This window comes from Larimichthys crocea, chromosome XII, assembly GCF_000972845.2.
Source record: "Larimichthys crocea isolate SSNF chromosome XII, L_crocea_2.0, whole genome shotgun sequence".
NCBI classification, from domain to species: Eukaryota; Metazoa; Chordata; class Actinopteri; family Sciaenidae; genus Larimichthys; species Larimichthys crocea.
Genome location: NC_040022.1, coordinates 29,093,139 through 29,119,200, shown reverse-complemented (window position 1 = coordinate 29,119,200; position 26,062 = coordinate 29,093,139). Strand labels below are relative to the sequence as shown.

At 41.0% G+C, this 26,062-nt stretch overlaps 4 protein-coding genes across 4 annotated transcripts; 2 read left to right on the top strand and 2 right to left on the bottom strand.

The window, feature by feature from the left end:
- Nucleotides 1–234: 234 nt before the first annotated feature.
- Nucleotides 235–4,972, top strand: hsd17b14 (hydroxysteroid (17-beta) dehydrogenase 14). The gene is made up of 9 exons (XM_010746263.3): nucleotides 235–498; nucleotides 573–611; nucleotides 825–922; nucleotides 1,197–1,263; nucleotides 1,363–1,454; nucleotides 2,626–2,730; nucleotides 2,832–2,899; nucleotides 3,826–3,922; nucleotides 4,698–4,972. Exons 1-9 carry the CDS (start codon nucleotides 417–419, stop codon nucleotides 4,842–4,844), a joined length of 795 nt encoding a protein of 264 aa, XP_010744565.3. The 5' UTR covers nucleotides 235–416; the 3' UTR covers nucleotides 4,845–4,972.
- Nucleotides 4,973–6,951: 1,979 nt separating this feature from the next.
- Nucleotides 6,952–16,658, top strand: bcat2 (branched chain amino-acid transaminase 2, mitochondrial). The gene is made up of 11 exons (XM_027285271.1): nucleotides 6,952–7,160; nucleotides 9,239–9,310; nucleotides 9,628–9,828; nucleotides 10,024–10,134; nucleotides 11,174–11,293; nucleotides 11,389–11,552; nucleotides 13,845–13,987; nucleotides 14,079–14,164; nucleotides 14,252–14,392; nucleotides 14,505–14,579; nucleotides 15,258–16,658. Exons 1-11 carry the CDS (start codon nucleotides 7,143–7,145, stop codon nucleotides 15,297–15,299), a joined length of 1,173 nt encoding a protein of 390 aa, XP_027141072.1. The 5' UTR covers nucleotides 6,952–7,142; the 3' UTR covers nucleotides 15,300–16,658.
- A 944-nt stretch (nucleotides 16,659–17,602) lies between these two features.
- Nucleotides 17,603–22,093, bottom strand: ifi35 (interferon-induced protein 35). The gene is made up of 10 exons (XM_010746264.3): nucleotides 22,003–22,093; nucleotides 21,641–21,667; nucleotides 20,663–20,734; nucleotides 20,404–20,562; nucleotides 20,132–20,248; nucleotides 19,906–20,050; nucleotides 18,769–18,881; nucleotides 18,480–18,663; nucleotides 18,279–18,385; nucleotides 17,603–18,196 (listed from the first exon to the last, which is right to left on the bottom strand). The coding sequence occupies exons 2-10, from the start codon at nucleotides 21,653–21,655 to the stop codon at nucleotides 17,993–17,995; spliced, it is 1,116 nt and encodes a 371-aa protein (XP_010744566.3). The 5' UTR covers nucleotides 21,656–21,667; nucleotides 22,003–22,093; the 3' UTR covers nucleotides 17,603–17,992.
- Nucleotides 22,094–22,888: 795 nt separating this feature from the next.
- On the bottom strand, nucleotides 22,889–25,823 carry rpl27 (ribosomal protein L27). The gene is made up of 5 exons (XM_019255880.2): nucleotides 25,721–25,823; nucleotides 25,188–25,270; nucleotides 24,180–24,349; nucleotides 23,181–23,291; nucleotides 22,889–22,974 (listed from the first exon to the last, which is right to left on the bottom strand). Exons 2-5 carry the CDS (start codon nucleotides 25,266–25,268, stop codon nucleotides 22,926–22,928), a joined length of 411 nt encoding a protein of 136 aa, XP_019111425.1. The 5' UTR covers nucleotides 25,269–25,270; nucleotides 25,721–25,823; the 3' UTR covers nucleotides 22,889–22,925.
- Nucleotides 25,824–26,062: the final 239 nt, after the last annotated feature.

The following is a 26,062-nucleotide window of genomic DNA, read 5'->3' as shown; positions in this document are numbered from 1 at the left end:
TAATGTGAACAGGTGAGTTGTATATAAATTCACCCTCAGTACAGTTGTCATGAACGGGGAAATTAGTTTTTTGTACCAGGCTGTAAACATGTTTATTTCTGCTGTGAAGTTGGACATTTGAACATGGGGACTTCACTTCACAGCCACGGAGGTTGTTGGTGGAGTTTCCCATTTTAATGAGTGGAATTTTGTGATTTCCAATACTTCCAACAGCACCTGAATGCAGCAGAGCAAACCCCATGATCTTATGGTAAAAAGCCACAAAACAAACTTCACTATCAGACACGGGCTCATCTCTGCTCGAGCTCTGACAAAGTGGGAGAACTGTTAGAGACAACAAAAAATAAAAATCTGAGCAAAGTGCAAAAACAGCTGCGCAGCTTTGCGGCTGTTTTACGAGCCCGGTGTGTGTCAACATGTCTCTGCGCTACCACAACAAGGTGGTGATAGTCACTGGAGGATCCAAAGGCATTGGCAGAGGGATTGTCAAAGTGTTTGGTATGATTTTCAACGTCATGCATCATTGATCTGAATGTAGAAGTGTGTGATCAGAGCATGTCTTTGCTTTGCAGTGGAGAATGGAGCCAAAGTGGTGTTCTGTGCAAGAGGAGGTCTGTAATATTAATTTTAATCAGCTTTTTTTGCCCATTGAAATCAATATAAATAAAAAAATGCATCAACACATTGCTTTATCATCTACTAGGCGAAGGTGCATTGATGTTATATATGTTTATGTATTAACTTATAACTGAAGTACAGTAATTATACTTGCAGATATTTCATGTGATATAAATATTTGAATATATTCATATGTGTGGTTTCAGGTGCTGCAGGCGAGGCTCTGGAAGCAGAGCTGAACAAAGCAGGACCGGGCTCATGCAAATTCGTCACATGTGATATGTCCAAAGAGGACGACATCAAGGTAAATAAAGTTATTGATCTACTGGACATTTATGGTTCCCTCGTGTAGTCGTGATCACAAGACTTGTGTTCTGTTGATCAGCTGACTCACTTAAAATCTGATTCATTTTGGAAGTATTGTACTTCACGGCCCAGCTTCTTTCAGCTCGTGTTTAATCTCCAGCTGGTAGAGCTTCATTCCTCTTTGCCCGAGCTTATGTTTAATCTTGAGCTGGTAGAACTAGTTCTGCTCAGGGATAGGTCAGCGTTGGTAAACTTGTTCTTCTCCTCCCCAGAGACTGATCGCCGTCACGGTGGAGCATTACGGGCACGTTGACTGCCTGGTGAACAACGCAGGGTGGCGTGAGTCTTTCTTTTTATTCCCTCCATCATGAGTGAGGAAGTTTGATTACAGGTGTCTGTCACAGGTGTGGTTTATCTCTCTATCTTTGTCCTGTTCAGACCCGCCTCACAAACCCACCGACGACACGACAGCCGAGGAGTTCAGGGATCTGCTCAACCTGAACCTCGTCAGCTACTTCTTGGCCTCTAAAGTAAAAGTTTCCAACACAGGCAGAAAACTTATTTGTGAATGTAGAGTTCAAGAAAACAAAAAAAAGTTTGCATTAGATAATTCCTCATTTGAATATTTAAACAGAACAGGTGTCAGGGAGCTCACCTGGTCCGTGACTCAGCTCAATCATTGCTGCAGAAGCCAAAATAATAATAATATATATTAAATACATCATATATCATTCAGAGACTTATTTATACAACATTTTATTCCTAAAAACTTCGAGAAACTAATTTTTTTATGGTGTCTTGGCAGTATTTTCTTATTTATAGAGTTATAAGTGTGTGTGGTGGTGCACTAAACTCGATGAGGATAATGATGTTTGCACATTAGTGCAATTTTAATTTGATGATGCAACATTTGCATATTTAAACACAATATTTCAGAAACTAATGTGGGTGATATCTATTAGTTACATTTCACAACTTTCACACATTAAATGCTGACAGGAAAATGAAGAAAGGCTATAAAGACGCTTTTATTATTTTCTTTATTAGACAGGAAACGCACGAACAGTGAACCTTCTGGTCTGATTCAAGGTCACATCATAAAGTTGATGTTGACATGTAACTAACACTAAATGTATAGTAAATATGAAACGTGTTGTCTTCTTTCTGAAGTCAGCTGATCTGAACTCCTTCCTCTTTAACTTGTTTTATGCTGGTCGGCATTTCAGCTCAAGTTTCAGTTTTCATTTGTCACATGAGGTCGACGGTATGAGGAAATGTGAAAAACAGGTCGAGCCAGCGGTAAGAGCACAAGTCACAGGAACAGACAGATAAGATAGTTGAAAAATGCAACACTGAAAAAGTAATATTCAGATTTCTCAGACTCAGTTCACATCTAAAAATTCAAGTCAAAACATCAGCTGCTCAAGTTGGTAACATTTAAACACACATACACACAAAAGTTTTGGAAATTAAACTTTAAATATTTGGATTTAAATCTCATTAAATTCAAATATTTCAGATATAATTTAAGATTTAAGTGATATTTTCAGTTCCAACATTCATTATTCACTGGTGACACATCGGTTCCACGTGAAATTTGAATAATTTGAGCCTTTCTCTGCTTCCATTGATCCTCACACACCCGTAGACATACATGTATATTCTCTCTGAACTCACTGGACTCTCCCTCTCTCTCTTCAGTATGCGTTGCCGTACATTCGACAGCGTCAGGGAAACATCATTAATGTTTCCAGTCTGGTGGCAACCATCGGCCAGAAAGATGCTGCGCCGTATGTGGCCACCAAGGTGAGTTCATCCTCCAGGAAAACTTTCATTATTCCTGAAAAGCTCCAAACAAAAAAAATAAATAAATACAGAGTGTTGTAATGTGATCTGTTCTCCACAAGGGGGGGATCATCTCCATGACTAAGGCGATGGCTGTGGATGAGAGTCGCTACAATGTTCGAGTCAACTGGTGAGACACAGTTTGATTCACAGTACCTGCATATTTAAATATGTAAAGACTTCAGGTGACCTCATAGGTATCAGGCTGTAACTTTATTAATCACTTATATTCACATTCTTTACTTAACTACCAGTACAACACTGTAAAAACACTTAATTATAGGTAAAAATCAAAAAGTAAAGTAAAAAAACAAAAAATCTTTAGTGACAAAATGTAAAAAATGTAAGTATTTGCCCTGCAGTAAATATAAGAGACGTGATATTTGAGTTTTTTTAATACTGGTGCATCAACGTTAGAGCAGCATCGTGCTGCTGTGCATACTTTGTCAAGAAAAGACAAAGTTCTGATGAGACTCAAGTTTGGATTTATTATTTGAAATATGCCAGTAAAAAAACAAAAACAAAAAACAAAGAGCATCAAAAAGTTATTTGAATGAATCTAAAATCGTTTCTTTATTTGGAATCACATCACACAGTTTTCATCTCCCTGCTGCTCCCTGTCATTAAAGTCTGTCTTATCTTATGTTGATGTTACAAAGCGATCCATTTTCTAATTTTTATATAAATCAAACAGATCAAAACAGAACATGTTTCCATTTAATATAAATAAGACAAGTTAAGACATCAAACAATAGAAGATGTATGTTTTGATGTCAAATCTTAATCAGAGGAGTACAGGTACAATATTTCTCTTTGAATGTGGGGTACATCATTAAATGGACATTCTCAAGTCAATTACAAGTACCTCAAATTTACTTAGTTACTTTCCATCGCTATTTATTTATGTCGATGTTAACAAAGTCTGACAGTAAAGGAAGAAGTCTGAACGTCTCTGATTTTATGTGACGAACTGAGACATCATCTCTGTAACCAACATATTCATAAAGATTATAATATATATATGATGGTAATAATAAAGTCTTCCGTGTATTGCAGCATCTCTCCTGGTAACGTGATGACACCTCTGTGGGAAGAGTTGGCAGGACAGACTCCAGACGCTGCAGCCGCCATAAAACTGGGAGAAAATTGTCAGGCAAGTTCTCCTCACAGTGAAAAGCGAAGGTTTCCCCTCGAAAGAACATGTTCAACGTGGATACCTGTTTTTTATTTGAGGAGTGAGGGCGATTAGTTCAATCCCAAAAAGTGTCAGAAATAAGGCCCTCCTTTGTCACACGACACTGATTAGAATAAAGTCTTAAAGACTTGGTTTCACTAAAAACGGCCTACAGGTTGGTACAGGTTGGTACATTAACACAAGAATGTTACAGTTCCTGCACCGTTCTCGTGTTAATGATCCAACATAGGGTTGTAAATTTTAACTCCCTCAGAGTTTGTGCAATAGACATGCAAATTACAGCGTGTTTTTCATCCGGGTCAGAAGAGACAGAGATACAACAATGGAGACAGAAGCTGCCTGACGAGTCTCAGCTTGCTCTTCATTATTCATTGAGTGGAAAAGCGGAAGCAGACGGATATGAAATATTAATAAATATCATGATGTCACCTGGGAAGAAAGTTGAAATGAAGTAGTAAAAATGTTTCTAGTGCAGTGTTAATAGAGGAGGAAGATGATATTTCCTCCTTTACCCTATGTAGCATCAGTGAATCTGTATTATTTTGGCACGGTCTGGTGTGAAATCCTCTTTTGACGTGACAAATACAAGTCAGGACGTCTTTTACAGTGCAATAACAGCTCAGCAGCTACTGTGGGAACAGCTGCACGGCCGTAAAACACATAAACACAGGGAAGTTGTGCTGTTGGAAACTGATCAAGAATGAAGAAACTGATGGTTCTCCCTCTCAAACAGCTGCTGGGTCGTATGGGGACGGAGGCCGAGTCTGGACTGGCCGCCTTGTATCTCGCTGCTGATGCTACTTTCTGCACCGGGATTGACCTGCTGCTCAGCGGGGGAGCTGAACTCAACTATGGCTTCAAGAGTCAGATCCCATCCTGACCTGTGTCCTGCTGTCCTGACGCTTGTGGAGCAAAACAGATAAATTAAAATGTCCTGCTGATTACATACTCACATGTTTATTCACACTTTACATAAAATAAACTTTTGATTCACTTCATTGAGCCAGATTTATTGAAGTCAGCTCACAGTTTTGGTGTGTAACAAGACCTGCACCACTCCCCACCTTTTGACCAATCAGCTTCAACCTCTTTGACCTTAAATAACCTCCCCTCCTTTTTTTTTTAAGAGGCTGTCGGCCTCCACTCTTGATGTGTCGGTCATGAACGAGCTGGTTCAAAGAGCCGGCTCTTTTAAGTGAACAATGGGAGCCAGCTCTGGTGTGTGATAGTAGAAAAAGAAGCAGCATTTGGATCCATTTCTAAAATTTTGAAAACACAAACGTGGGAAGCAGAATTTAGCAAAAGCCAAGCTGTCGTATCGAGCAGGGTCCACAAACAACTGTGCACCCAACAATCAATAGCTGTCCTTTAAAAAAAAAAAAATTAAATAGGTGTTTTTTATCTGCTTTGTGTAGCAGAGTGTTTCTACAAGCACGTTAGTGCATTAATTGGGCAGTTTCTGGGAGTTACAAGGGTTTGTCAACGCAATGAAAACAATTAGCCACAGCATTTTATTGATATATCGATATACTTTTGAATACTTCAAAGGCTGTATTGAGATATATCGATATACTTTTGAATACTTCAAAGGCTGTATTGAATGTGCTAAATTTGGCTGAATTATGAAAGGTGTATAAGTGGTAACATGAAGAGCCGACTCTTCTTGGTGATCTGAGTCAAATGATCCGACTCCCTAAAAGAAACGAACTTCCCATCACCAGCCTCCACCAATCAGATGTTGTGTTTTCGTCACGCCACTAATGGTTTCCTTGGATTGAGACTTTTACTGGTTAATTTATAGCTAACGTGATTTTTTATTTCTTTTATTGAAGTATTTTTCCACCTATAAAAATTTTACATCATCTTCTTACAGAGCGGATCATGTTTTGCTTTAATTATTTAAAAAATAAAAATAAATCTAGTATTTTTGGAGGGTTATAAATGAGTCAGATCAGCTGTTTCTGTTAACACACTGCAGTTGTTTTGTTTTTTTTTTATTATATGTAGGAGATTCTTGCTGTTAACTTACTGCAGTTGTTTGGTTTTTTAATTTTATGTGGGAGGTTCTTCTTCTGATCTGAGTCAAATGATCCGACTCCCTAAAATGAAACGAACTTCCCATCACCAGCCTCCACCAATCGGATGTTACGTTTTTGTCACGCCTCTGATGGTTTCCTTGGATCGAGACTTTTAATGGTTAATTTATAGCTAACTAGATTTTCTTTTCTTTCTTTTTTTTTTACACCTATATAACTTTTACATGGTCTTCTTACAGAGCGGCTCATGTTTTGCTTTAATTATTTTAAAAAAATTAATGAGTTAGATCAGCTGTTTCTGTTAACTTAATGCAGTTGTTTTGTTTTTTTATTATATGTGGGAGGTTCTTGATGAGCTGAGTCAAATGATCCAACTCCCTAAAAAAAACGAACTTCCCATCACCAGCCTCCACCAATCAGATGTTACGTTTTTGTCACGCCTCAGATGGTTTCCTTGGATTGAGACTTTTACTGGTTAATTTATAGCTAACGAGATTTCTTTTCTTTTTCTTTTTTTTTACACCTATATAACTTTTACATGGTCTTTTTACAGAGCGGCTCATGTTTTGCTTTAATTATTAAAAAATAAAATAACAATAAACCTTTTGGGGGGTTATAATAAATGAGTCAGATCAGTTGTTTCCGTTAACTTAATGCAGTTGTTTTGTTTTTTTATTATATGTGGGAGGTTCTTGGTGAGCTGAGTCAAATGATCCGACTCCCTAAAAAGAAACGAACTTCCCATCACCAGCCTCCACCAATCAGATGTTACGTTTTTGTCACGCCTCTGATGGTTTCCTTGGATTGAGACTTTTACTGGTTAATTTATAGCTAACGAGATTTCTTTTCTTTTTTTTACACCTATATAACTTTTACATGGTCTTTTTACAGAGCGACTCATGTTTTGCTTTAATTATTTAAAAAAATATATAAATAAATAAATGAGTCAGATCAGCTGTTTCTGTTAACACACTGCAGTTGTTTTGTTTTGTTTTATTATATGTGGGAGGTTTCTGAGTTTCACCTCAGCTGAGCAGCGTGTCGCGTTTCATCCAAAGCGGAACTCAAGTTGACTTTGAGCTCGAGTGTTTGTTTCCACACGGCCGAATAATCTTCATTCATCGTCGGTTACGTGGTTGGAGATGGCAGCTCTCAGATCGGTGAGTGTGTTAATGTGTGTGTGTTGATGTGTGTGTTAATGTGTGTGTGTGTGTGTGTGTGTGTGTGTGTGTGTGTGTTATCTGTTTACATTGACCGTCTCTGTAGATGATTCACTTTAACGAGCTCCGGGTCACCGTTATCAGCGGCTGTTTGCACCCCGGCTGACGCGTCCTCTGTTCCCGCCTGCAGCAGCACGACAACACGGCGTGGAGAGAGAGAGATAAAAAAAAAGGTCATTCAACCAAACTGAGCTAAAAAAAAACAATTAACAACTCGTTAAACTCGAATCAGCACATTCAAAGTCCAATAATGAATTCGGCTCACATTAAATCAACAGATTTGACTTAATTCTGACAAAAAACACCTTTTAAATTCCTCCTAACGTCGCGTATCTCAGCACATTTCTCTGTTTTACGGCTTTTTTATTGAAGATTTGCACATTAATAATGCGCCGAATTTAAAAACACATCCCACTTCTACTTAATTAGTCATTATTTTGTTTTTATTTAGCTCCCACGCGGTGATATAAGCGCGTTTTCCTTAAATCGTCAGTTTTTTAAACGGGGTTTGGTGCGAGCCTTGAACCAAGTGTAAATATGCACGTTATGACCTCATTATGCTCACGAGCTCTGCATGTGTAATTAACCAAAGCTGCTTAAGTGCAAACTTAACATGTGCTCGTCCAGTTTGAGGCAAAGCTGCAGACTGTGCATGCAAATAAACAAAGATGAGATTCATGCAACAGGTTTTAAACACATGTTTACAACAGTGTTTATGTTTAATGCAATACCAGCTCAACTTGCATCAACCATTCAATAAAGTGCACAGCTGGGCTGCAGCTGCAATGCTGTGCAGCTTTTCTCAAACTGTGGTACGGGTCCCACTGGTGGTACGTGGCCTCCCTGTAGTGGTACTCTGAAATAAATTAACTTAAAACATATAAAACTATTAAAATTCTGTGTTTGAATGTAAAATGAATGGTTCAAAAACTCTGCGACCCTGGTTCCTGTAAAAAAGTAACAAAGTAACAAAAGTTTTGTGGTAAAAACTCAGATTTGGTTGCCAAGATTGTCCCGTAATAAACACGGTAAAACCTTTTCTAATATTCTGTTAAAAGCATATTAGTACTGTCAGTTTCACGTATGAGGTCGGCGTTTTATTTTGTATTTTAAAATGTCTGTAGGTGGAAATCTGCCATGACAGTAAAAGACTGTAAAATATGTATAATTAACATTCTGTAATATAAAATACTTTATGTGTGTAAAGGTTTCGAAGTATGACTGTATACAGTAAAACAGTCATACTTCATATTTTACGTCATTGTTTGGCAGTTTTTTATAGTGAACTGCTTCCAGTGTGAACTGTCTGTAATGATCTGCAAAGTTCCTAATGAAAATAAATGATGGGATCGCTAGAAATAAGTTTTGATTTCTTGAAATGTTTGGTTTGGATATCAGCTACGTTCAGATGTGACAGAGAGATGACGGTAAACAGGTGAAATAAGCAGATTGTGGCTCCTGATGGGGAATAAAATCAGGATTAGAAGTTAAAATCAGGAGTTCTGCTTTCCAACAAACTAACTCTGGTTCTTGAAACACTGTCCTGCTCTGACATGTGGCTCCTTTAACATCTGTGAGCACGACAGGCAACCTGAACTCAGCAGGAAGCGGCACCGTATCCCATTTAATCTCGTTTGAGAAAGACCATAATTGCAGATAATCAGATTAATTATTGGGTTAGCAGAAGCACAGCTCGTTTTACAACAGGAGCGAGCAGAGCGTGCTTGTTGTTGTTGTTGTTGTTGTTGTTGTTATTGTTGGGTGTAAGGTGAGAACAGGTATGTTTTCCCCTGATCGGCAGCTATTCTGTCTTCTTTGTCTCCTTGACCGTGTGCCTCGTTCAGCTGACACGGCAGCAGCAGCAGCTGTCTCCTGACACGCATGTGTTACGAGCTGCAGGCAAAGTGATTGGTGCCGAGTCACACACCCACAGACTGACTCCCGAGGCTTGACGGACAGTTGCAGCAGGTTGTGACTGCTCGTCATCTCGCTGAGAGCTTTGTTGTGTTTCATTCCAGGCACTCTATGGACGACTTCTTCAGGCCCCCCCCTTCTCCTTCGGCTCTCTGCGGTTCGCCAGCTCCTTCAAGGTAACGAGGACAACGTTGACGTTTTCTTTCCCGCCAGGTGACGCCTCCATCCAGCCTGGAAGGAAGGAAGGAACTTTGAATTTAAAGTTTCTCTCCCCTCCTCTTGTCCTTCCCTCTCTGTCTGCCTGTTGTAATTCAGTTTAATTGCACTCTGTGCCTCTGTATAACTCCCAGACTAATTTTTAAAGCATGCCCTGCCAATAACGATGATTTAAAAACAATCACTGTATCCGTCGCCCGCTCTGCTCTTGTCCCGTCTTCTCCTCCTTCTTCTTCTCCTCCTCCGCCGCCGGCTCTCTCGTCCCTCTCCGTCCCAGGCGGCGGATCTCGCCATCGAACGCAACCCGGCATGCAAGCCGAAGCCCGACCCCTCCACGCTGGTGTTCGGCAAACAGTTCTCCGACCACATGTTGACCATCAACTGGTCGGAGAAGGAGGGCTGGGAGGCTCCTCAGATCAAACCTTTCCAGAACCTGTCGCTGCACCCCGCCAGCTCGGCCCTGCACTACTCCATAGAGGTGAGTGGAGGACACACGAGGCATCAGTCAGATCTGTGTTTTAACTGTATTATTACTGTCATGCTTCTCCTCATAATTACACACTTCCCGAAGCAGCATTACTTGTAATTGAATGGGTGTGGAGTCGGTAACCAACCACACGTGGAACAGAAGTCATGATCTGGAGCCTGACACGTAGAAATCTTCTGTCTGCAGCTGTTTGAAGGCATGAAGGCGTTCCGCGGAGTCGACAACCACATCCGTCTGTTCAGACCCATGCTGAACATGGAGAGGATGCATCGGAGCGCCGACAGAAGCTGCCTCCCTGTGAGTTTGTGCCCTGACTCATCCTCCCACAGAGGGAAGTTGAACTTTGCTCGCTCAACTCGTGCCGGAAACGATATCTGCCAATCCGATGCGTGCGAGCACTCGGGATACTTGAGATAAAAGACGATGAGTTGTAAAATCCTGAATCTCGTTAAACTTAAAACTTCCTGGATCGCATTTCACGGTGTCACTGATACCTCACGTAGCACGTCGAAAAGCTCGGGCCAGCTGAACTTCTCAGAGTTCTCTTCAAACTGGACGTGTTTCATCTTCTGCACCCTGCAGCAACACGTCCAAACTCAAGTGTGTGTGTGTGTGAATGTGTCTTAAATTCTCGTGTTACATTTCAGGCTGCGTCCTAAATCTTTCGACCCTCTGCGACGTTACAGCTGCTTGGCCACATGCCCGGCTCGTCTACCCCGTCCTGATGTAGAAGTGAGCTCTGTACGTCACATGACGGACCTCTGCCTCGAGTTCTGAAGGCAGCCTGTGCCGAAAAGTTTTAATCTAGGAAATATTTAATATTTCAAAAGCAAGGTCCAAAATTCCATCTTCACCATTCGTCATCACGTCAGAGTTTTCATTTCTCTCGTGTGACAGCGAACATGACAAACAAAGGTTACCCACAAGGCTGCTTTCTTTAAAGGGAAGATTTTTAGATGTTAATCGATTGATTGATTAAAGTAAATTAGATTAAAATGGGTCATAATTTATAAAGTAAGTGTCTAAAGTTCACCACAAAGTGAAGAATGTTTAAAATCTAGAATAACATTTCTTCCCTAAGAGGTGACACAGACACATTTTATGGAAACAGACGAACAGTTCTTATCTTTCCTCTTTAATTCTGTTTATTTATTTTACAACTTTACCGGAAGGAAAACACCCACACAGCTTCAGAAACATCTCAGTCTATACCATCTTAATATAAAGTCTCATGTCCCACAGCTCCGCCTGCATCTGTTTGATTCGTAATGAACAGTTTGAATGTTTTGAAGACAGTAAAGACAGTGAGGAGTTGACAGTTTTCGTCTTCTTGTAGTTGTTCGATAAAGGTGAACTGCTGGAGTGCATCAGGAAGCTGGTGGAGGTCGACCAGGAGTGGGTGCCTTACTCTCAGGACGCCAGCCTCTACATCAGACCCACATTCATAGGAACTGAGGTGAGCTGCAGCATCAAAAAACAAAGAAACATTCAGAGTTCAACAGCAGCTCCTCACCCTCCTCAAACTCCTCACCCTCCTCACCTCTCCTCCAGCCGTCCCTCGGCGTGTCCCGGACAGGAAAAGCTATGATCTTTGTCATCGTCGGCCCAGTTGGACCTTACTTTGCCACGGGATCCTTCAACCCCGTTTCTCTGCTGGCAGACCCGTCATTCGTCAGGGCTTGGCAAGGAGGCGTCGGGGCCTACAAGATGGGAGGGTGAGTGTGGAGTCCAGCGCGGGTACAGAACCTGTCTGAGGTTTTTCCAAGTCAGATGTACCGATCCCTCTTCTTCAGGAGTCGTATCAGGTCGAAACAAAAGCCGGCAGAGGATAAACTTCTATGACGGTCAGATATTAGAGCAGAGGAAGTTGAAACTATGAAAATGACGAAGCCTGGAGGCGACGTCTGGTCAGTGTGTCTGTCTGCAGCTTATCTCACATACTGCACTAAAAATACAAGAGCAGGGAGGAGAGAGAGGCTGTAACCATGAATGTACAAAAGAAAGTGAAGTATTTACACAATAATACCACATCTGTAGTATTAACACACTATCAGTATTTCATTTCCGGTTTCACAGGTATGGTCCTGACCGGTATATCCTGATTCCACCAGCACCGCCTCATTTTCTGTTCTGAGTTATAAAAACAAAGCCTGTCTTAGTATGTTTGTCACATTTTGGACTTCAGAGATTGATGTTCAAAGCAAAGTTTGGTCTCCTCTTGAACCTCTTCACATCTGCAGATTAATTCCATACCCGACACTAAAGTTAGACGTGATATGAGATGAATAAATCCCTCATCTTGACTTCACAGTGGCTGGGACGTGTGAATTATTTCCCCCACTAAATCCTGCCGGCTCGTGTTCTTCGCCTTCTAGGAATTCTCACTCTTGTTTGACAGTTCAGCAGGAAAACCCTGCGTTAGGGGGGGAATGACTAAATATGAGAAGATCTCTTGAGTTTTATGAAAAGTTGGTTTGATTCTGATTCGGTTTGAGAATTTCGAGGAACTGCGTTTTGAAATCTAAAAAAAGAAAAACACACAAAATTGATGTTTGCGTTTATTTTCCGCATGATTAAAACGCCGTCATGAATCCGCGAGGAAGCGTTAGTCGTGCTTTACACACTGTCACGGCTCAGAACAGTTTCTGTTACACCACAGCTGTGCTTTTGTTCAGCAGTCGATCTGGACCGAGTACAACTAATTTGGATTTTCCCCTTTGGTTCTGAAGCGTCAGTGCTGACTGGCTGCTCTCAGATCAGTGCCAAAGACAGACACGCAGACGTTTTGTCTTGTCATAGCAGGAAGTGTAAGAGGTCATTGTGATGGGAGACGTTCAGGATCACTGATGTGACCGGTTTGACTTGTTAAACACTGCAGATCCAAACGAATCAAAGGAATCAGGTTAGACAACAACACAAGCAGAGGGAGACACGCGCTCCTCCCGTATGAAACAGACTGAAGGTGATTACAGCGTGAATCCCTCCTGCTCTCTCATGCAGACACAGTCAGCGCTGCTGTAATCTCACAGGCCTCTAATCGCAGGCCTGCTGCCACACGAGTCTGGTCTCCTAAAGAAAAACCTGCTCGGTTACAGCGCGGTTACGTAACGCGGCTCGACTCACTAAGCCTGCAGAATGTCTGCGACGGAGGTTACACTTCATCAAACCTGATTCAGCAGCAGCAGGGAGGCGTCAGACTGAATGAAAGCCTGTTACTCTGTCACAAACATTTTCAGTTCCATGCTTTATTATACAGGATATCTCCGGTTTGATTGAAACGTTTTGCACGCAGGACTTTGTTAACTTGCTCAGATTTGGTCATTTTTCACTGATTTAGTTAAATAGTTTCCCTTTTGTCTGTTGCTTTTATTTTGAAAACCGATGCTGTGTGTGACTTCCTGCCAGCTCGATCTGCTCTGTGCTGATTGACAATATAAAAATCACAAGACGTGCACAGGGTGGTTTGGTTTTACGGTTAAAAGACGAACGTGTCGCTGCTTTTTTACCGTTAATAAATATTCACAAACACTCGGCACGTCGGTACCGCTTTGCTTTTCTGTTACTTATCGACTGATCGAACAGCCGACGCTGAGGAGAAGAAAGAACAGTCAACACGTCAGCGCTGCGTGTCCGCCTGCTTCTTTTCTTCTGCGACCAAATCGATTTGTGCAACTTAAACATTGCACACCACAGTATGACTCATCACTTGAGTCCTGACTGGTTTGCATTGTCCTTTGTTCATCGAACAATGCCATCGCTGTCAGGAAACAGAAAGTCACGGTAGTGCTGCATGTTTCTCAGGTTTTTTATTTGATACACCAGTCATCGACTGATATTTGATATTTGAAAGTGTCCTTCCTTCTTCCTGTCTGCGTGTTTGTTTGTTTGGAGTCATTCATTTCCTTGAATCAGTCAAATGTCGCTGCCTCTCATATCTAAACTTTCTGGCATATTTTGGATTAAAATATTTTAAATAAAATAAAAATGCGTCTCTCTCCTCTCTCCAGTAATTACGGACCTACGATAGCGGTGCAGAACGAGGCGGTGAAGCGTGGCTGTCAGCAGGTCCTCTGGCTGTACGGCGAGCAGGAGGAGATCACCGAGGTCGGCACCATGAACCTCTTCATCTACTGGACCAATGAGAAAGGAGGTCAGGCTCTTTGAAATACACTTTGTTCTCTTGTTTTCCGTCCACCTTTTCGTTCTTTTTAACGAGTGAATCGACGTGTTTGTGTCTGCAGAGAAAGAGCTGCTGACTCCTCCTCTGGACGGCATCATTCTCCCGGGAGTCACCAGACAGTCTCTGCTGGACCTGGCCAGAGAATGGGTGAGACGAGCAGAGAGCTGATGGCATGCAGCGTCAGTTCTGACGTGTGCGAGTTCTTCCTGTGATTCCTGTGTCTTCCTCTGTCAGGGTGAGTTTAAGGTGACGGAGCGCACGATGGGCATGAAGGAGCTGCTGGGAGCTCTGGATGCCGGGAGGATCCAGGAGGTGTTTGGAGCAGGGACGGCCTGCGTCGTCTGTCCAGTCGGCAGCCTCCTCTACAGAGGAAAGGTGAGGAGTTCATCTCTTTAATGAGTCTGTGAAAATCATGACAACAACGTGACAACTTCATTAATTTAACTGAACTCATGTAACTAAACGTCTCTGTCTCTCTCTGTGTTAGACGTACGAAATCCCGACGATGCAGAATGGTCCGGACCTGGCCAAGAGGTTCCACAAAGATCTTACTGATATTCAGGTGAGTTCAGTGCAGGAACAACTTGAAGGTCGGTGACGCCGTGTGGCAGCAAGAGGGAAAAACATTTACATACAAGATATTCTATAAAACAGATATTTTATTATCATATTATTATTATTTTATTATTATTATTATTATTATTATTATAAAACACGCAACTCCTCAACAAGATATTTTTTCATAATTTTTTTTATATTTTTTCTTTTGTTTTTTTTTTTTTATTTATTATTTATTTTATTAGTTTGTATTTTTTTAATTGGATTTTTTTTTTTTTTTGTATTTTTTTGTATTTTTGTTTGTTCATTATTTATTTATAAGAGAGAATTTGACACTTGTAGGTTTAAATAATCTGCCATCGCAGTTACTAATCACGGATGACGTGTGCGACTACGTAGCACGCTTAAACTGAAATGCTGGAAAGATGAAACATATTTTAAATTACATTTCAGTGATTATAAAAGTTATTTTCATAGTTTTTTTAAATGTATATTTTAGCGATTCCTCCACAGTTCACTCACTGTTCTCGTGCTCCATCCTCGCCTCCCTCATATATTTACTTTATGCTTTTTATGCACCGAAACACCAAAACAGATCCTTTGTGTATGAAAAAGTACTGATTGTGATTTCTTGGTCATTAACTTGATTTCCTTCTCGCTCTTCTTCTCTTGCTTCACGCAGTACGGACGCAAATCGAGCGAATGGGCGCCGCTGGTCGTTTAATCGGCCGTATTGCACACGCCAGTTGTATCAACAGTTAATCTCATTATTCCAGTTTGGACGACCAGCAGCTCCTCACTCCTCACCTCCTCACCTCCTCACCTCTCAACACACTGATGCACTCCTCCTCCTCCTCCTCCTCACCTCTCCCTCTCTCTGTCTGTCGGTCTTCTTGGGCAACTTTTCCGGGACTCTCATAGGAAATACTGTTGGTGGTTGGAAATTAATGGTTTTGCTTTGGAAAGCAATATTAGTAACAATATGCAATGTTTTGAACAAACTGCAGACAGCCGGATGATAAACGTCGTGCCAGGCCGTGATGTTTATTAGAATAGCACGAGTGCATTCATGTCTCTTTAATTAGGTCGATTTGCTTTAAGGCTGCACTTCATGCAAGTGACTGCTTATAGGTAATAGCACAAATATGCATTTTGATTAACATTGCATTCTGATATTAACACAAAAAGGCACAAAAACAGACGTAGGAGGTGAAATATTTGCAATACTAAAGTGGTTATATATTCTGTGTGTGTGTGTGTGTGTGTAGGAATTAACATTAGACAGTGATCCTCTTGGCATTATGTACTGTACTGTACTGTGTACTGTTTCTCACAGGAAAACCTTAGATTAACAATAACCTGTACTTACTTGCAATGGTGTTTCTTCTCCAAAAACCTTTTAACTGTTACGTGTGAGCTGTGGACGCATCATAGGAAATGTTTTGTTGTAATGATCTGAGAGTACTGCTGCAGTCTTCACGTGGGGGGGGCCCCGTGTCACTTTGACTCCAGAGTTTGCACTGACCTGAAGTTTTTAAATGTCGGATACGCATCTGAGATTTTTAAGAGCGGGAAACTTGAGCGGTTTTTAATGTTTGTTGGTTTTTGTTTGTAAAAAAAATTCGACTGCACAAAAACTAAAGATTGAGATTTTTAAAAAAATAATTAAAAGGCGAGGTCGACGTGAACTTTTAACACGCACAAGTGGTTTGGACGACGAGAAGGCCTGCACGCTGTAACAGAACGTTGAGACGCCGCGGTTCCTCCTGCACTAGTTTGTTTTATCGTTATGAGAACAACATGGTAACAGATAGATTGTGTTATTTTTGATGTGGTATTAGGCCGACTGTCTTCCAAAGTGTGTTTCCTTTGAATGTATTTTTATTTTTACACTCATACTTGCTGTCCCGTCTCTCTGTCGAAGTGCCTGACCTCAGTCTGTTCGCTTGTTCTTCTGTGGATCTTCAGCTGCTCTTTGGTTTTTTTCCACTTTGTGCACTAGCTGGATTCTTTTTTTCTTTTTAAATGTGCTGTTACTTTTACGCTGCTGTTATGTTTTTACAATAAACCTGAACTGAGCTCAGTTTCCACTTGTTGTCTCACTGTTGAGCCACTTTAATGGTCATTTTCTGTATATTTATTCACAAATTGAACATTTACATCACAAGAAAATGTATTTAAACTTTTATGGTTAAGTCTGTTACCTCCAAATTAAAATATTTCAAGCCTCCACGTAAAGAAATATTTTGGAAAATACATATTAACTTTCTTGCTAGTGTTGGGTTAGCAGGTAACTCGATGAAGTACTTATCCCAGGGTTCGAATCCCATGAAAAATCAGAATTTTGAGGAAAAAAAAGTCAGAAAAAAAACTTCGCTCAATGGTAACGCATCTGCCCCATGTAAAGGCTCGGTCCTTGCCGCAGCGGCCGAGGGTTTGAATCCCCCATCAGAAATTTGAGGAAAAAAATCTGAATGTTTTAAAAAAAAAAAAAAAAAGTTTGAATTTGGGGGGAATAAAAGTCAGAATTTTAAGAAAAAAAAGTCAGAATTTTCAGCTTAAAAGTCAGAATTCGAAAGAAAAAAACTTAGCAAGCATCTGCCCCATGTAGGGCTCAGGGCAAGGCAAACTTAGCAAGCATCTGCCCCATGTAGGGCTCAGGGCAAGGCTTAGTCCTTGCCGCAGCGGCCGAGGGTTCGAATCCCAAAAGAATTAAAAAAAAAAAAAGGTCTGAATTTTAAGGAAAAAAGTCAGAAATTTGAGGAAGAAAAATCTGAATTTTAAAAAAGAGAAGTCATAATTTTAAGGAAAAAAGTCAGAATTTTAACAACACCCAACCTAGAAACGGGCCGATTAAAAAATAGCTAATTGTTGGTGTTTTACAGATTTTTCTTCCCCAGTAAACAGAACTAAACGTTGTAAGTTAAGATAACCCGGCTGCTAATTGCAGCCTTACAGTGTCTTCATCCTCCAGAAAGCTATAAGTAAATAATATAAGTAGCTAATATGTTTAATAAAAGAAAAAAAAACATTTCACACACCAATTTAATTGCACAGAGGAAAATCAGACGTGTTACATTTACATCTTTTATATAATAAAACTTGTTTGTGATTTACATGATTAAAGTACAGATTAGTGACTAATGAGGTTTTGCATACACTGTATTTGTCATTATATAAAACAACCAGGTACACGTCCTTCATCCATTAACATCCACAGCTTAAGTTTAAAAGTCTTAGAATGTAGATAAACAATAGTGACAGAGATTTTATTCCAGAAAAAATGACCTCATCCCATTTTTGTGCCAGATTATGCTGTATCAGAAAAAAATAACGACATGAAGACTGAAACAGATTTTTGTGTCTGTGCTGGATCCAGTCTCTGAGACGTTTCTTCACTGAGCTACAGGAATAAATCTACTCGTCTTTGTTTTGGGAGACGCCCTGAAACAGCGCCGTGGTTTGCTCATCCAGCGGGTTGTACAGGAACGCTTCGATCTCTCCTCCGCCATTCTTCGTCTGCTGGAAGTGGATTTCCAGAAGATCCTGCAGGGTGTCTCGGTCCGTGACCACGGGGATTCTTGTCAGCAGCACCGTCCGGGGACACACCGACATCTTGGTCTGTAAAGAAGGGTGTGTGAACGGGGTGTGGATTTATCTGAACACATCACAGCCAATCGGAGGCCTCCTAACAAATGCTTACCTTTAGGTTTGTGATATTTCCGTTGAGAAAAGGAGTCACCCTCACTCTCTGCTTCTTATTTTGGAGCTTTACGTCATGGTACTCGATGTCTGTCAAGCGTTTAGCGACTGACGGCACAAAGACAAAACATAACCTGTGGTTATCTCTAACTGTAGGCCATCATCTTCTCAGTGTTAAATATTAAGAACAGAGTCTGCTCACTGTCATTGTCCACAAAGGTGAGGACCACAGTCCAAGAGTCAGGCATCATTTCACAGTCGTCCACCTCTCCGCCTCTGTGTTTCCTCTTGGAGAAGTGGATCTCCAGCTTGTTCAGCAAGTTCTCGGTGTCCATCCTCGGCAGGTCAGAGATTAATATGCGGCGTGGACACACCTCTGTGTCTATCTGCAGGACGGACGGGCACAGATCACTCACTGGAAATGATTACCGATACAGCTCAGACTCAAGGAGCGGAGAACATTTTAGATCAATCGGTGTCTTTAGCTGTACCTCCACCAGCCTGGGCACCATCAGCTGAACTGGCCTGGCCTCCACGGTGATGCTGCACTCGCTCTCTCCCAGATTCACCTGGTGACTCTTCATCTCCAGGATCTTCTTGGCCACTGATGACAGAGGAAGTTATTCAGAACCACAGTGTAACAGATGGTAGCTCGTCTTTGCTTCCCCCTAGTGGCTGAAATCTGGCCAGGCAGGCATTCACACATTTATTATCTGTGTCTGTTCGTCAAGTATCAAAATGTTTTAACTTGATTTTAAAGTAACTCATTTTGTACCAGAACCAAAGTCCCTCTGTGTCAGTGAAACTAGACAAACTTCAAACTACTGATTTATGGATCTCTGTTCTGTTCCTACTTGTTTATGACACCTGAACAGAACTGTGGGTACATATAGAATCATTGTATAGTTATTCCAAATCTGTAACTCCAATGAAGCCATATATAAATGCTCGACTTGCACAAATCACTGTATCTGTATATTGTATATCTGCTGTTATCTTAGTTACTGTTTTTAATTTGCTGGACTCTCTATTGTCTATTTCTGTTTGATTCTTTCTCTGTGAAGCACTTTGGGCTGCATGTCTGCATGAAAGGTGCTACATAAATAAATAAAGTTTGAGTTTAGTTCAGTTTTTTTTAGTTATTTATGTTTTTATTATTATACTTTCCTGATCAGTGTTGTTGTACTTGATATCGCTCTTATTCTAGACCGCTTTTTGAAGGTTTTGTCTCAGACAAAGAGAGCTCTGGATTTTATGTCAAGGCTACTGCAGCAGACAAAATATGTTTGCAGCTTCTGTTTTTAGATCACACCTTCTCTGGTTCACTATCATTCCCGGTAACAGGCACAGAGGGTGTGGTTGCGTGGCTGCACCTTATTTTACCTGTTCACGTCACTGGCTGGACTGAGACAAAAGTGAGTTAGGCTTGAACATTACGCCCAGTTAAGTTTGGATCTGTGGACATCTGTGGATCTGTGATCTGGAATTTAAGTTTAAGTTACAATACTACAAGCAATGCCAAAGAGAATCCGACTTCACCTCTGACATCTCATTTTGGGAAATCTTCTTCTCCAGGAATCATTCGTTAAAAACATTTAAACTGGACGGACTCTCGCTGATAAACTCACCCACTTCTTCCTCAAACGTAACCAGCGCCGTGCCCCCCTCCATGGGATATTCTACCCGTGGTTCCATTTCAAACGTTTCTGCTTTGACGGCTTTTTCCGTCGCACCCTTGAAGAAAAACTTCCTCTCTGGTACGGCAGTGAACACCTGAAAACAAAAAGGTAAAGGTTTACCGGACTTGTCTGGGATGAACGCAGGCGGCGGTGCGTCCGGTGTGGATGAACGTACGTCAGTCTGCTCTTTCAGACACGAGTTCTGAGCGGCTTCTTCCTTCAAGGCTTTCTCCACCTTCTCGATCTCCCTGAGCAGATCCAACTCTTCCTCCATGTGCAGCTTCAGTTTAGCCTGCGGGACAGTTTTTACAGTTGTTTGAGAGAGAGTTTTCTCTGATTAAGCCTGCAATCCATTCTGCAACCAGCTGAGTACCCCTCGCCTCACCAGTGCTGCACAGTGAAGCTCCAACATCCAAGTGAAGGAAACTTTTAAATAAAGACTCAAACCTTTTCCTTTCCAATCTTGTCCTTGTGGGCGAGCTCGTCCTTCTGCAGAGTCTGGCTCAGTTTCTCGGCGCGCAGCCTGAACTCCTGAGCCAGTTTACGCGTCTCGTCTCTGCACGTCGCCAGCTCCTTCTGCTCCTGGAGGAGCTGCTCGTGTTTTTTCTGCGGACACACAATAACTTTATTACAATTCACATCTGTACTAATAAAGAATCACTCACGTATACACTGCGAGCTGCAGTACAACAGTCTCTTATAGCACCTTGTAGTTGGTGATTGATGCCTGTACTCGCTCCAAGCTCTGCATGGACGGCTCCGTCACGAGAGAGAAATCCTGAAACACAAAGAGGACGATGAATAAACACTTTTTATAGCGTGTTAATGATCCATCAAGTGATGCTGAGAACAACAGTTTAGAGCTGCAACGATGAGTTGATCAATCTGTTAGTTGTCAACTATGAAATTAAGTTTCACAGTGTGAATATTTCCTTGTTTCTTTTATCCTCTATGATGTGATCTGAATATTTCTGGCAAATTTGAGGACGTCCTTGGATAGTTTTCACTATTTTATGAACCAAACTAATTATCTATCAATTATTAAAGGTAAATTTACACACAAAAATGTCAGAAGATGATGTTTTCAGCCTCTGAAATATGGAAAATTTCATGATTTCTCTGTTTTATATCATATTAAACAGAATATTTTGGGGTTGAGGACATCACCACCGTCACCATTTTCTGATTTTATGGACCAAAACAATCATTAACCATCAGTTAATTATAAAAAGGTAATTTTTACAAACAAAAATATTTTCAGCCTCTCAGATATGGAGGATTTCCTGATTTCTCTGTTTTATATCATATTAAACTGAATATTTTTGGGGGTTGTGAACAAAACTTTGGACATTTTTCACCATTTTCTTACATTTTATGGACTAAAACAACTAATTAATTAATGATTAAAGGTAAATTTACACACAATGATGGCAGAAAATGCTTTCCACCTCTAAAATATGGAGGTTTTCTCTGTTTTACATCATAATAATCTGAATATTTTACATGATCATGGGCTATATAAAGGGTTTTAACCATTTTCTGGACGAAACAACTGATCAGTTAATGAACTCATCGATAATCGTTAGTTGCAGCCCTACAGTAGTTAAATATCATAAGAATATTACAGATGCATTGTTGTGTGACATTTATCTGAACAACAGGAAGAAGGAAAATGACGTCTCACCTCTTCTGAAGACATAGTGAAAGTAATCTGGGAAAATACCGAAAATATTAAAACTTATTAATGACGTCAGTGAATTAAATGTGATAATTAGGACGTGGTGATCAAAGACAGTGTGTCAGTGATTTAAACTCTGTTAAACTCTGATCAGCTGTGACACACTGCAGGCCCTGAGCGCACATAAACAAACAGTGACTCCTCAAATCTTTAAAAACGTCACAGAAACTTGACACACGTCAAATCCAACAAAACTTCCGTCAGCTGATTTCTTTAATGTTACAGCGACCCTGTGGTCACGTGCTAATAATCATAATTAAACTCAGTATTTTAGTTTTTCATTAACGAGCTCGCGGGTGTGCACTTACTTGCTCTCGGAGGTTTGAAGTCACATTTATTCTTTCAGTTTCTTTTTCCCAGCAGCCCTGAACGCCTCTTTCCTCCACCAGGGGGCGCTGCGTGCCGTGCTGCGTTCAGGTGCTGTCGGAAATGCAGCCTCTTATGTTTGCGTTTTAATTAATGAGCTAATTGATAGTTCACTGTTAAGGTGGAAATTAAAACGAGATTCATTTCAGGTCAGTTTCTGTTAAAGAAGTTTGTAATCAAAGTTTATAAAGTGACAAATTCTACATTCAAATGATATTAATCTATTTCATTATATACAAATCACCTCAGTTCAGACTGCAGAGTTCACGGCTTCTCACCCTTCTCTTTGCAAACATTAAATTATGGCAGTCATGAAAGTCCGTTTCACACATGATTCCTATTATACATGAATAAAAAGTTATGCATACATTTAATTTTCTGAAATATTCTGTAAATAGAGCCTGTAAATCTTACACTCTGGACCTTTACAGTCTAATTACATTTCATTTTGTTATTTGTTTTTGTGCATAATTTTGTGTTTTGTTGTCAAAAGTAACACTTTAGTGAACATTTATTTTGGAAAGTTTGATAATATTAATCCCACTGATGTTACGGCAGGATTTCACTGTTGTGAAGCTAGTTTTTAAATATTTTGCATAAAACTAACTAAATATTTTCATTGTGGATTCAAAGTGACACCTTCAGAGTTTGTTCTGCTGATGGGGAAAATCAAAACGAGGTTCATTCTTCAAACAATCATTGTTATGTCGGCTCATTATACACAAATGTTTTTTTCCCGTATTCTGCATGTTTAATAAAATAACAGGAAGTTTTCCTCCGGCACATTTCAGAAGACAGAAAACATCAAGAAAGAGTCGACAGTGGAAATCCATTTTTAAACTTTTATTTGTGAAACTGGGTGAAGTTAGAATCGGAGCTTCTGGAAGAACCACTTGTTTTTGCCCGTCTTGTACCTGGAACAGAAACAAACAAACCTGTTATGATCAAACACGTGATTGAAGTAACAGAATCAGAAACATCATCCATCATTTCGTTTCTACGTGTCACCATCAGGACAATATTCCACTGAAGTCACATGATTCTTTTCTGGCCCACAGTGGATGTGAAGTCCCGTCAGCGTGGTGAAGGTTTGTGTCTGTACAGACTGACGGGGACTCACCTCTCCTCAAACTTGACCTTGGCCTCTCGCCTGGCTTTGCGTTTGAGGGCGGGATCCCTGAAGACGTCCTTGTTGACAACAGTTTTGTCCAGAGGAATATCCACAGAGTATCTGAAGGAGAACAAAAACAATATTTCAACTTTCCACACATCAGAGGAGAAACTTTTTCTTTAGTCTGATTTACAACCAAACACATTCAGAGCAGCTGGACGCTACCTGATGATCACCTGAGGAACTTCAACAGGCAGCCAATCATCTTTGTCTTACTCGTGTTCACACATTACAAGACTGACATCCAGTCTCAGCAAAACCAAAATCCAAACACGACATACCGGCTGTGTAACATCTATTAATTATGACAATTAAACTGATTCCTGCAGCCGAGCTTCTACAGGATGAGCAGGAACAGCTTCTTAAAGAGCGCACTGAATCTGAATCTTCAGCTCTGTAGAGCCGTCACGTGAAATCACTGACACCAAGTTTGTAAAGACTCATTATGTAAAATCAAACTGGTTTGTAAGGCGAGGTGGTTTAATGAGGAAATACCGTGTACGTACGTACGTACTATCCTCACTATCAACAGCAGAGTTCATTTATGTTCATAAAACCCTGAAGCGAAGACTTCTCCTGTTTAATACAGCAGAATAACAGACTGTTCTTTATGGTGACCGCTCTCATGGCTGTTAGAAACAAAATGTTGATCCACTGTTACAGAATTCACAAAAGCTTGAAGCTCAGTCAGCATCTGGATGTTTCCAACATCATCACACCTTCAGAGCTGTTATTTCAGTTTGAGCAGCTTTCCTTGTCCCTGATCCTTGGGACTCGATGCACTGCATGTTTTAGACACTTAAGAAGCTGATGTTTTGAATCAGGTGTGTTGGAGCAGGAAAACTTTTTAAAACATGTCGGGCAGACGCTGTGCTATGCTACCACACGAGTGAAACATCGACAGTGCCACCAGGACGTAAGTCACACAGAACACCACAGGACACTGACCTGGTGGGCATGAGGTGGTTGTAGTTGAACACCTTGACGAAGGCCTTGATCTTGGACCTCTTGGCGATCTTCTTCTTGCCCATGGTTGTGGTCACCTTACGGGGATAACGGTCGATGCCTGCGACCAGAGCGTGGCTGTAAGGACGGTCGGTTGTGCCATCATCGATGTTCTGCAAAGAGACATTGATAAAAAAAAGAAAGACCGTTAGACCATAGATGATGGGACAGCGGGTCGTTGTGTAATAATAAATTCAACGTCTTTATTTCAATCACAACCTTCCCCTCCTTAACATAAGACACCAGCTCCTTTTGTCTTTGTAAATTGTGATGCCTAGACTCAACTTTGCACCTAAATACAAGATCCTGCAGGAAACTTCAGGGGTAAAACATCAACGGGGGGTCGGCACCAATACTTGCAACAGATAGAAGGGGTCTTCCTGATGGGACGTCTCCTTCAGCAGACAAAGGGATGTGAAAGGAGTCGCCCCTCAGGTATAAGTATCTAGGTGTCCCCATATTCAGGGTCTTTGCAAAGAAAATAAAAACCTTGTCGGCCGGCAGAAGTCTCTATTTCATTCTTCACCAGCAGCAGAAAATTTCCACAACATCTGCTAATCGGATGATCGGTGGTTCGATCCCCAGCTCCTCTAGGATGCATGTCGGAGCGACTTTGGGCGAGACACTGAACCATAAATTTCTCCCTGAGAGTCACTTTGGATAAAAGCTTCAGGAAAATGACTGAAATGAAAAGAAACAGCTGATCCGCTCTGACTTTTACACGTTTTTGAATTAAGAAATCAGGTGAACGCGGCTGCACAGGTGTGAATGAACCGGTGCATGTTCTCTGTGCAGATGTGACGCTGATGTTCTGAATCAGGTGTGTTGGAGGCAACACCGAGTCCACCTTCCAAACTTTTGGACTTGAACCGTCCACCCTCTGGTTCCCTAGCAACCAGGTGTCCTCTCTGGACTGAGCTCGTGCACGTACACACACTCAGGTAAGCTCACCTTCACGATGACCGCCTTGCGCCCGGCGTAGCGTCCAGCCAGGACCATCACCACCTTCCCAGGCTTCATGAACTTGCCCATTTCTGCCACACAGAGAGAAAAAAAAAACACAAACAAATCAAATAAAACTCAAATATTTAAACTTTGAGAGACGTTAAGAAGGCGCGAGCTCAGCTACGTTAGCATTAGCCGGATTTCAGACGTCACTTTTAACATTTATTGTTTATTATTGTTGATTTTAAACAAAGAGAAGACGCTGATGTGTCTAACTTTAAATTAAACTTTAAAATCTGTCCGCGCGGAACAAAAACAGCCGTTTAACGGACTACATGAAGGAAGCTGCCATGTTGGAAATGAGCCCTGACGCCGTCACAAACATCCATTTATCCTCCTTTTAAAGTACAAACACACGGAAATAACAGACGGGCAGCGACTAAAGGGAAGTTCATCTTAGACGTGATGTGATAAAAACGACAGATTAGCTCAGATTCGGGCCGATGTTCGAGGATTGTCTGGAGGGAAGTTTCACTCACTGATGCTGCTCTGCGGCCGCCGCTGACAGGAAAGGAAGCCGAGAGGGTTTAAGTCAACTTTGACCCCGCCGGGACGCCTACGTCACGTCCGGGCGTCGTTTTCTGCTCGTGGTATTTTTATTTTATTTTATTTTTATTTATTTTAAACAGAAAATCACATCACAGACCGATTAGATGCTAAAACATAAAAAAATAAAAAAGATATGTCAAGGTAAGACTAGTCAACTACAGGTGAAAGCTCAGAATGAAGTTTATTGCCAAATAGGTTTGCACTTACATGGACAACTGTCAGCAAATTTAAAAGTCCAAGTTTTTAGCAATCGACGATGCCTTTTGCACATT

What these genes read in the sequence shown, in the direction of transcription:
- rpl27 (XM_019255880.2), bottom strand. Translation starts at nt 25,268, where the DNA reads ATGGGCAAGTTCATGAAGCCTGGGAAGGTGGTGATGGTCCTGGCTGGA. An exon ending in GCAAGGCGGTCATCGTGAAG is followed by an intron (nt 24,350 to 25,187) that starts GTGAGCTTACCT and finishes GTCTCTTTGCAG; the next exon opens with AACATCGATGATGGCACAAC. An exon ending in AAGGTCAAGTTTGAGGAGAG is followed by an intron (nt 22,975 to 23,180) that starts GTGAGTCCCCGT and finishes TTTCTGTTCCAG; the next exon opens with GTACAAGACGGGCAAAAACA.
- ifi35 (XM_010746264.3), bottom strand. An exon ending in TACGTTTGAGGAAGAAGTGG is followed by an intron (nt 18,882 to 19,905) that starts GTGAGTTTATCA and finishes CTCTGTCATCAG; the next exon opens with TGGCCAAGAAGATCCTGGAG. An exon ending in TGGTGCCCAGGCTGGTGGAG is followed by an intron (nt 18,664 to 18,768) that starts GTACAGCTAAAG and finishes TCCGTCCTGCAG; the next exon opens with ATAGACACAGAGGTGTGTCC.
- bcat2 (XM_027285271.1), top strand. An exon ending in CCGACAGAAGCTGCCTCCCT is followed by an intron (nt 10,135 to 11,173) that starts GTGAGTTTGTGC and finishes GTCTTCTTGTAG; the next exon opens with TTGTTCGATAAAGGTGAACT. An exon ending in GGGGCCTACAAGATGGGAGG is followed by an intron (nt 11,553 to 13,844) that starts GTGAGTGTGGAG and finishes TCCTCTCTCCAG; the next exon opens with TAATTACGGACCTACGATAG.
- hsd17b14 (XM_010746263.3), top strand. Translation starts at nt 417, where the DNA reads ATGTCTCTGCGCTACCACAACAAGGTGGTGATAGTCACTGGAGGATCC. An exon ending in CCAAAGAGGACGACATCAAG is followed by an intron (nt 923 to 1,196) that starts GTAAATAAAGTT and finishes TCTCCTCCCCAG; the next exon opens with AGACTGATCGCCGTCACGGT. An exon ending in GGTGAACAACGCAGGGTGGC is followed by an intron (nt 1,264 to 1,362) that starts GTGAGTCTTTCT and finishes TGTCCTGTTCAG; the next exon opens with ACCCGCCTCACAAACCCACC.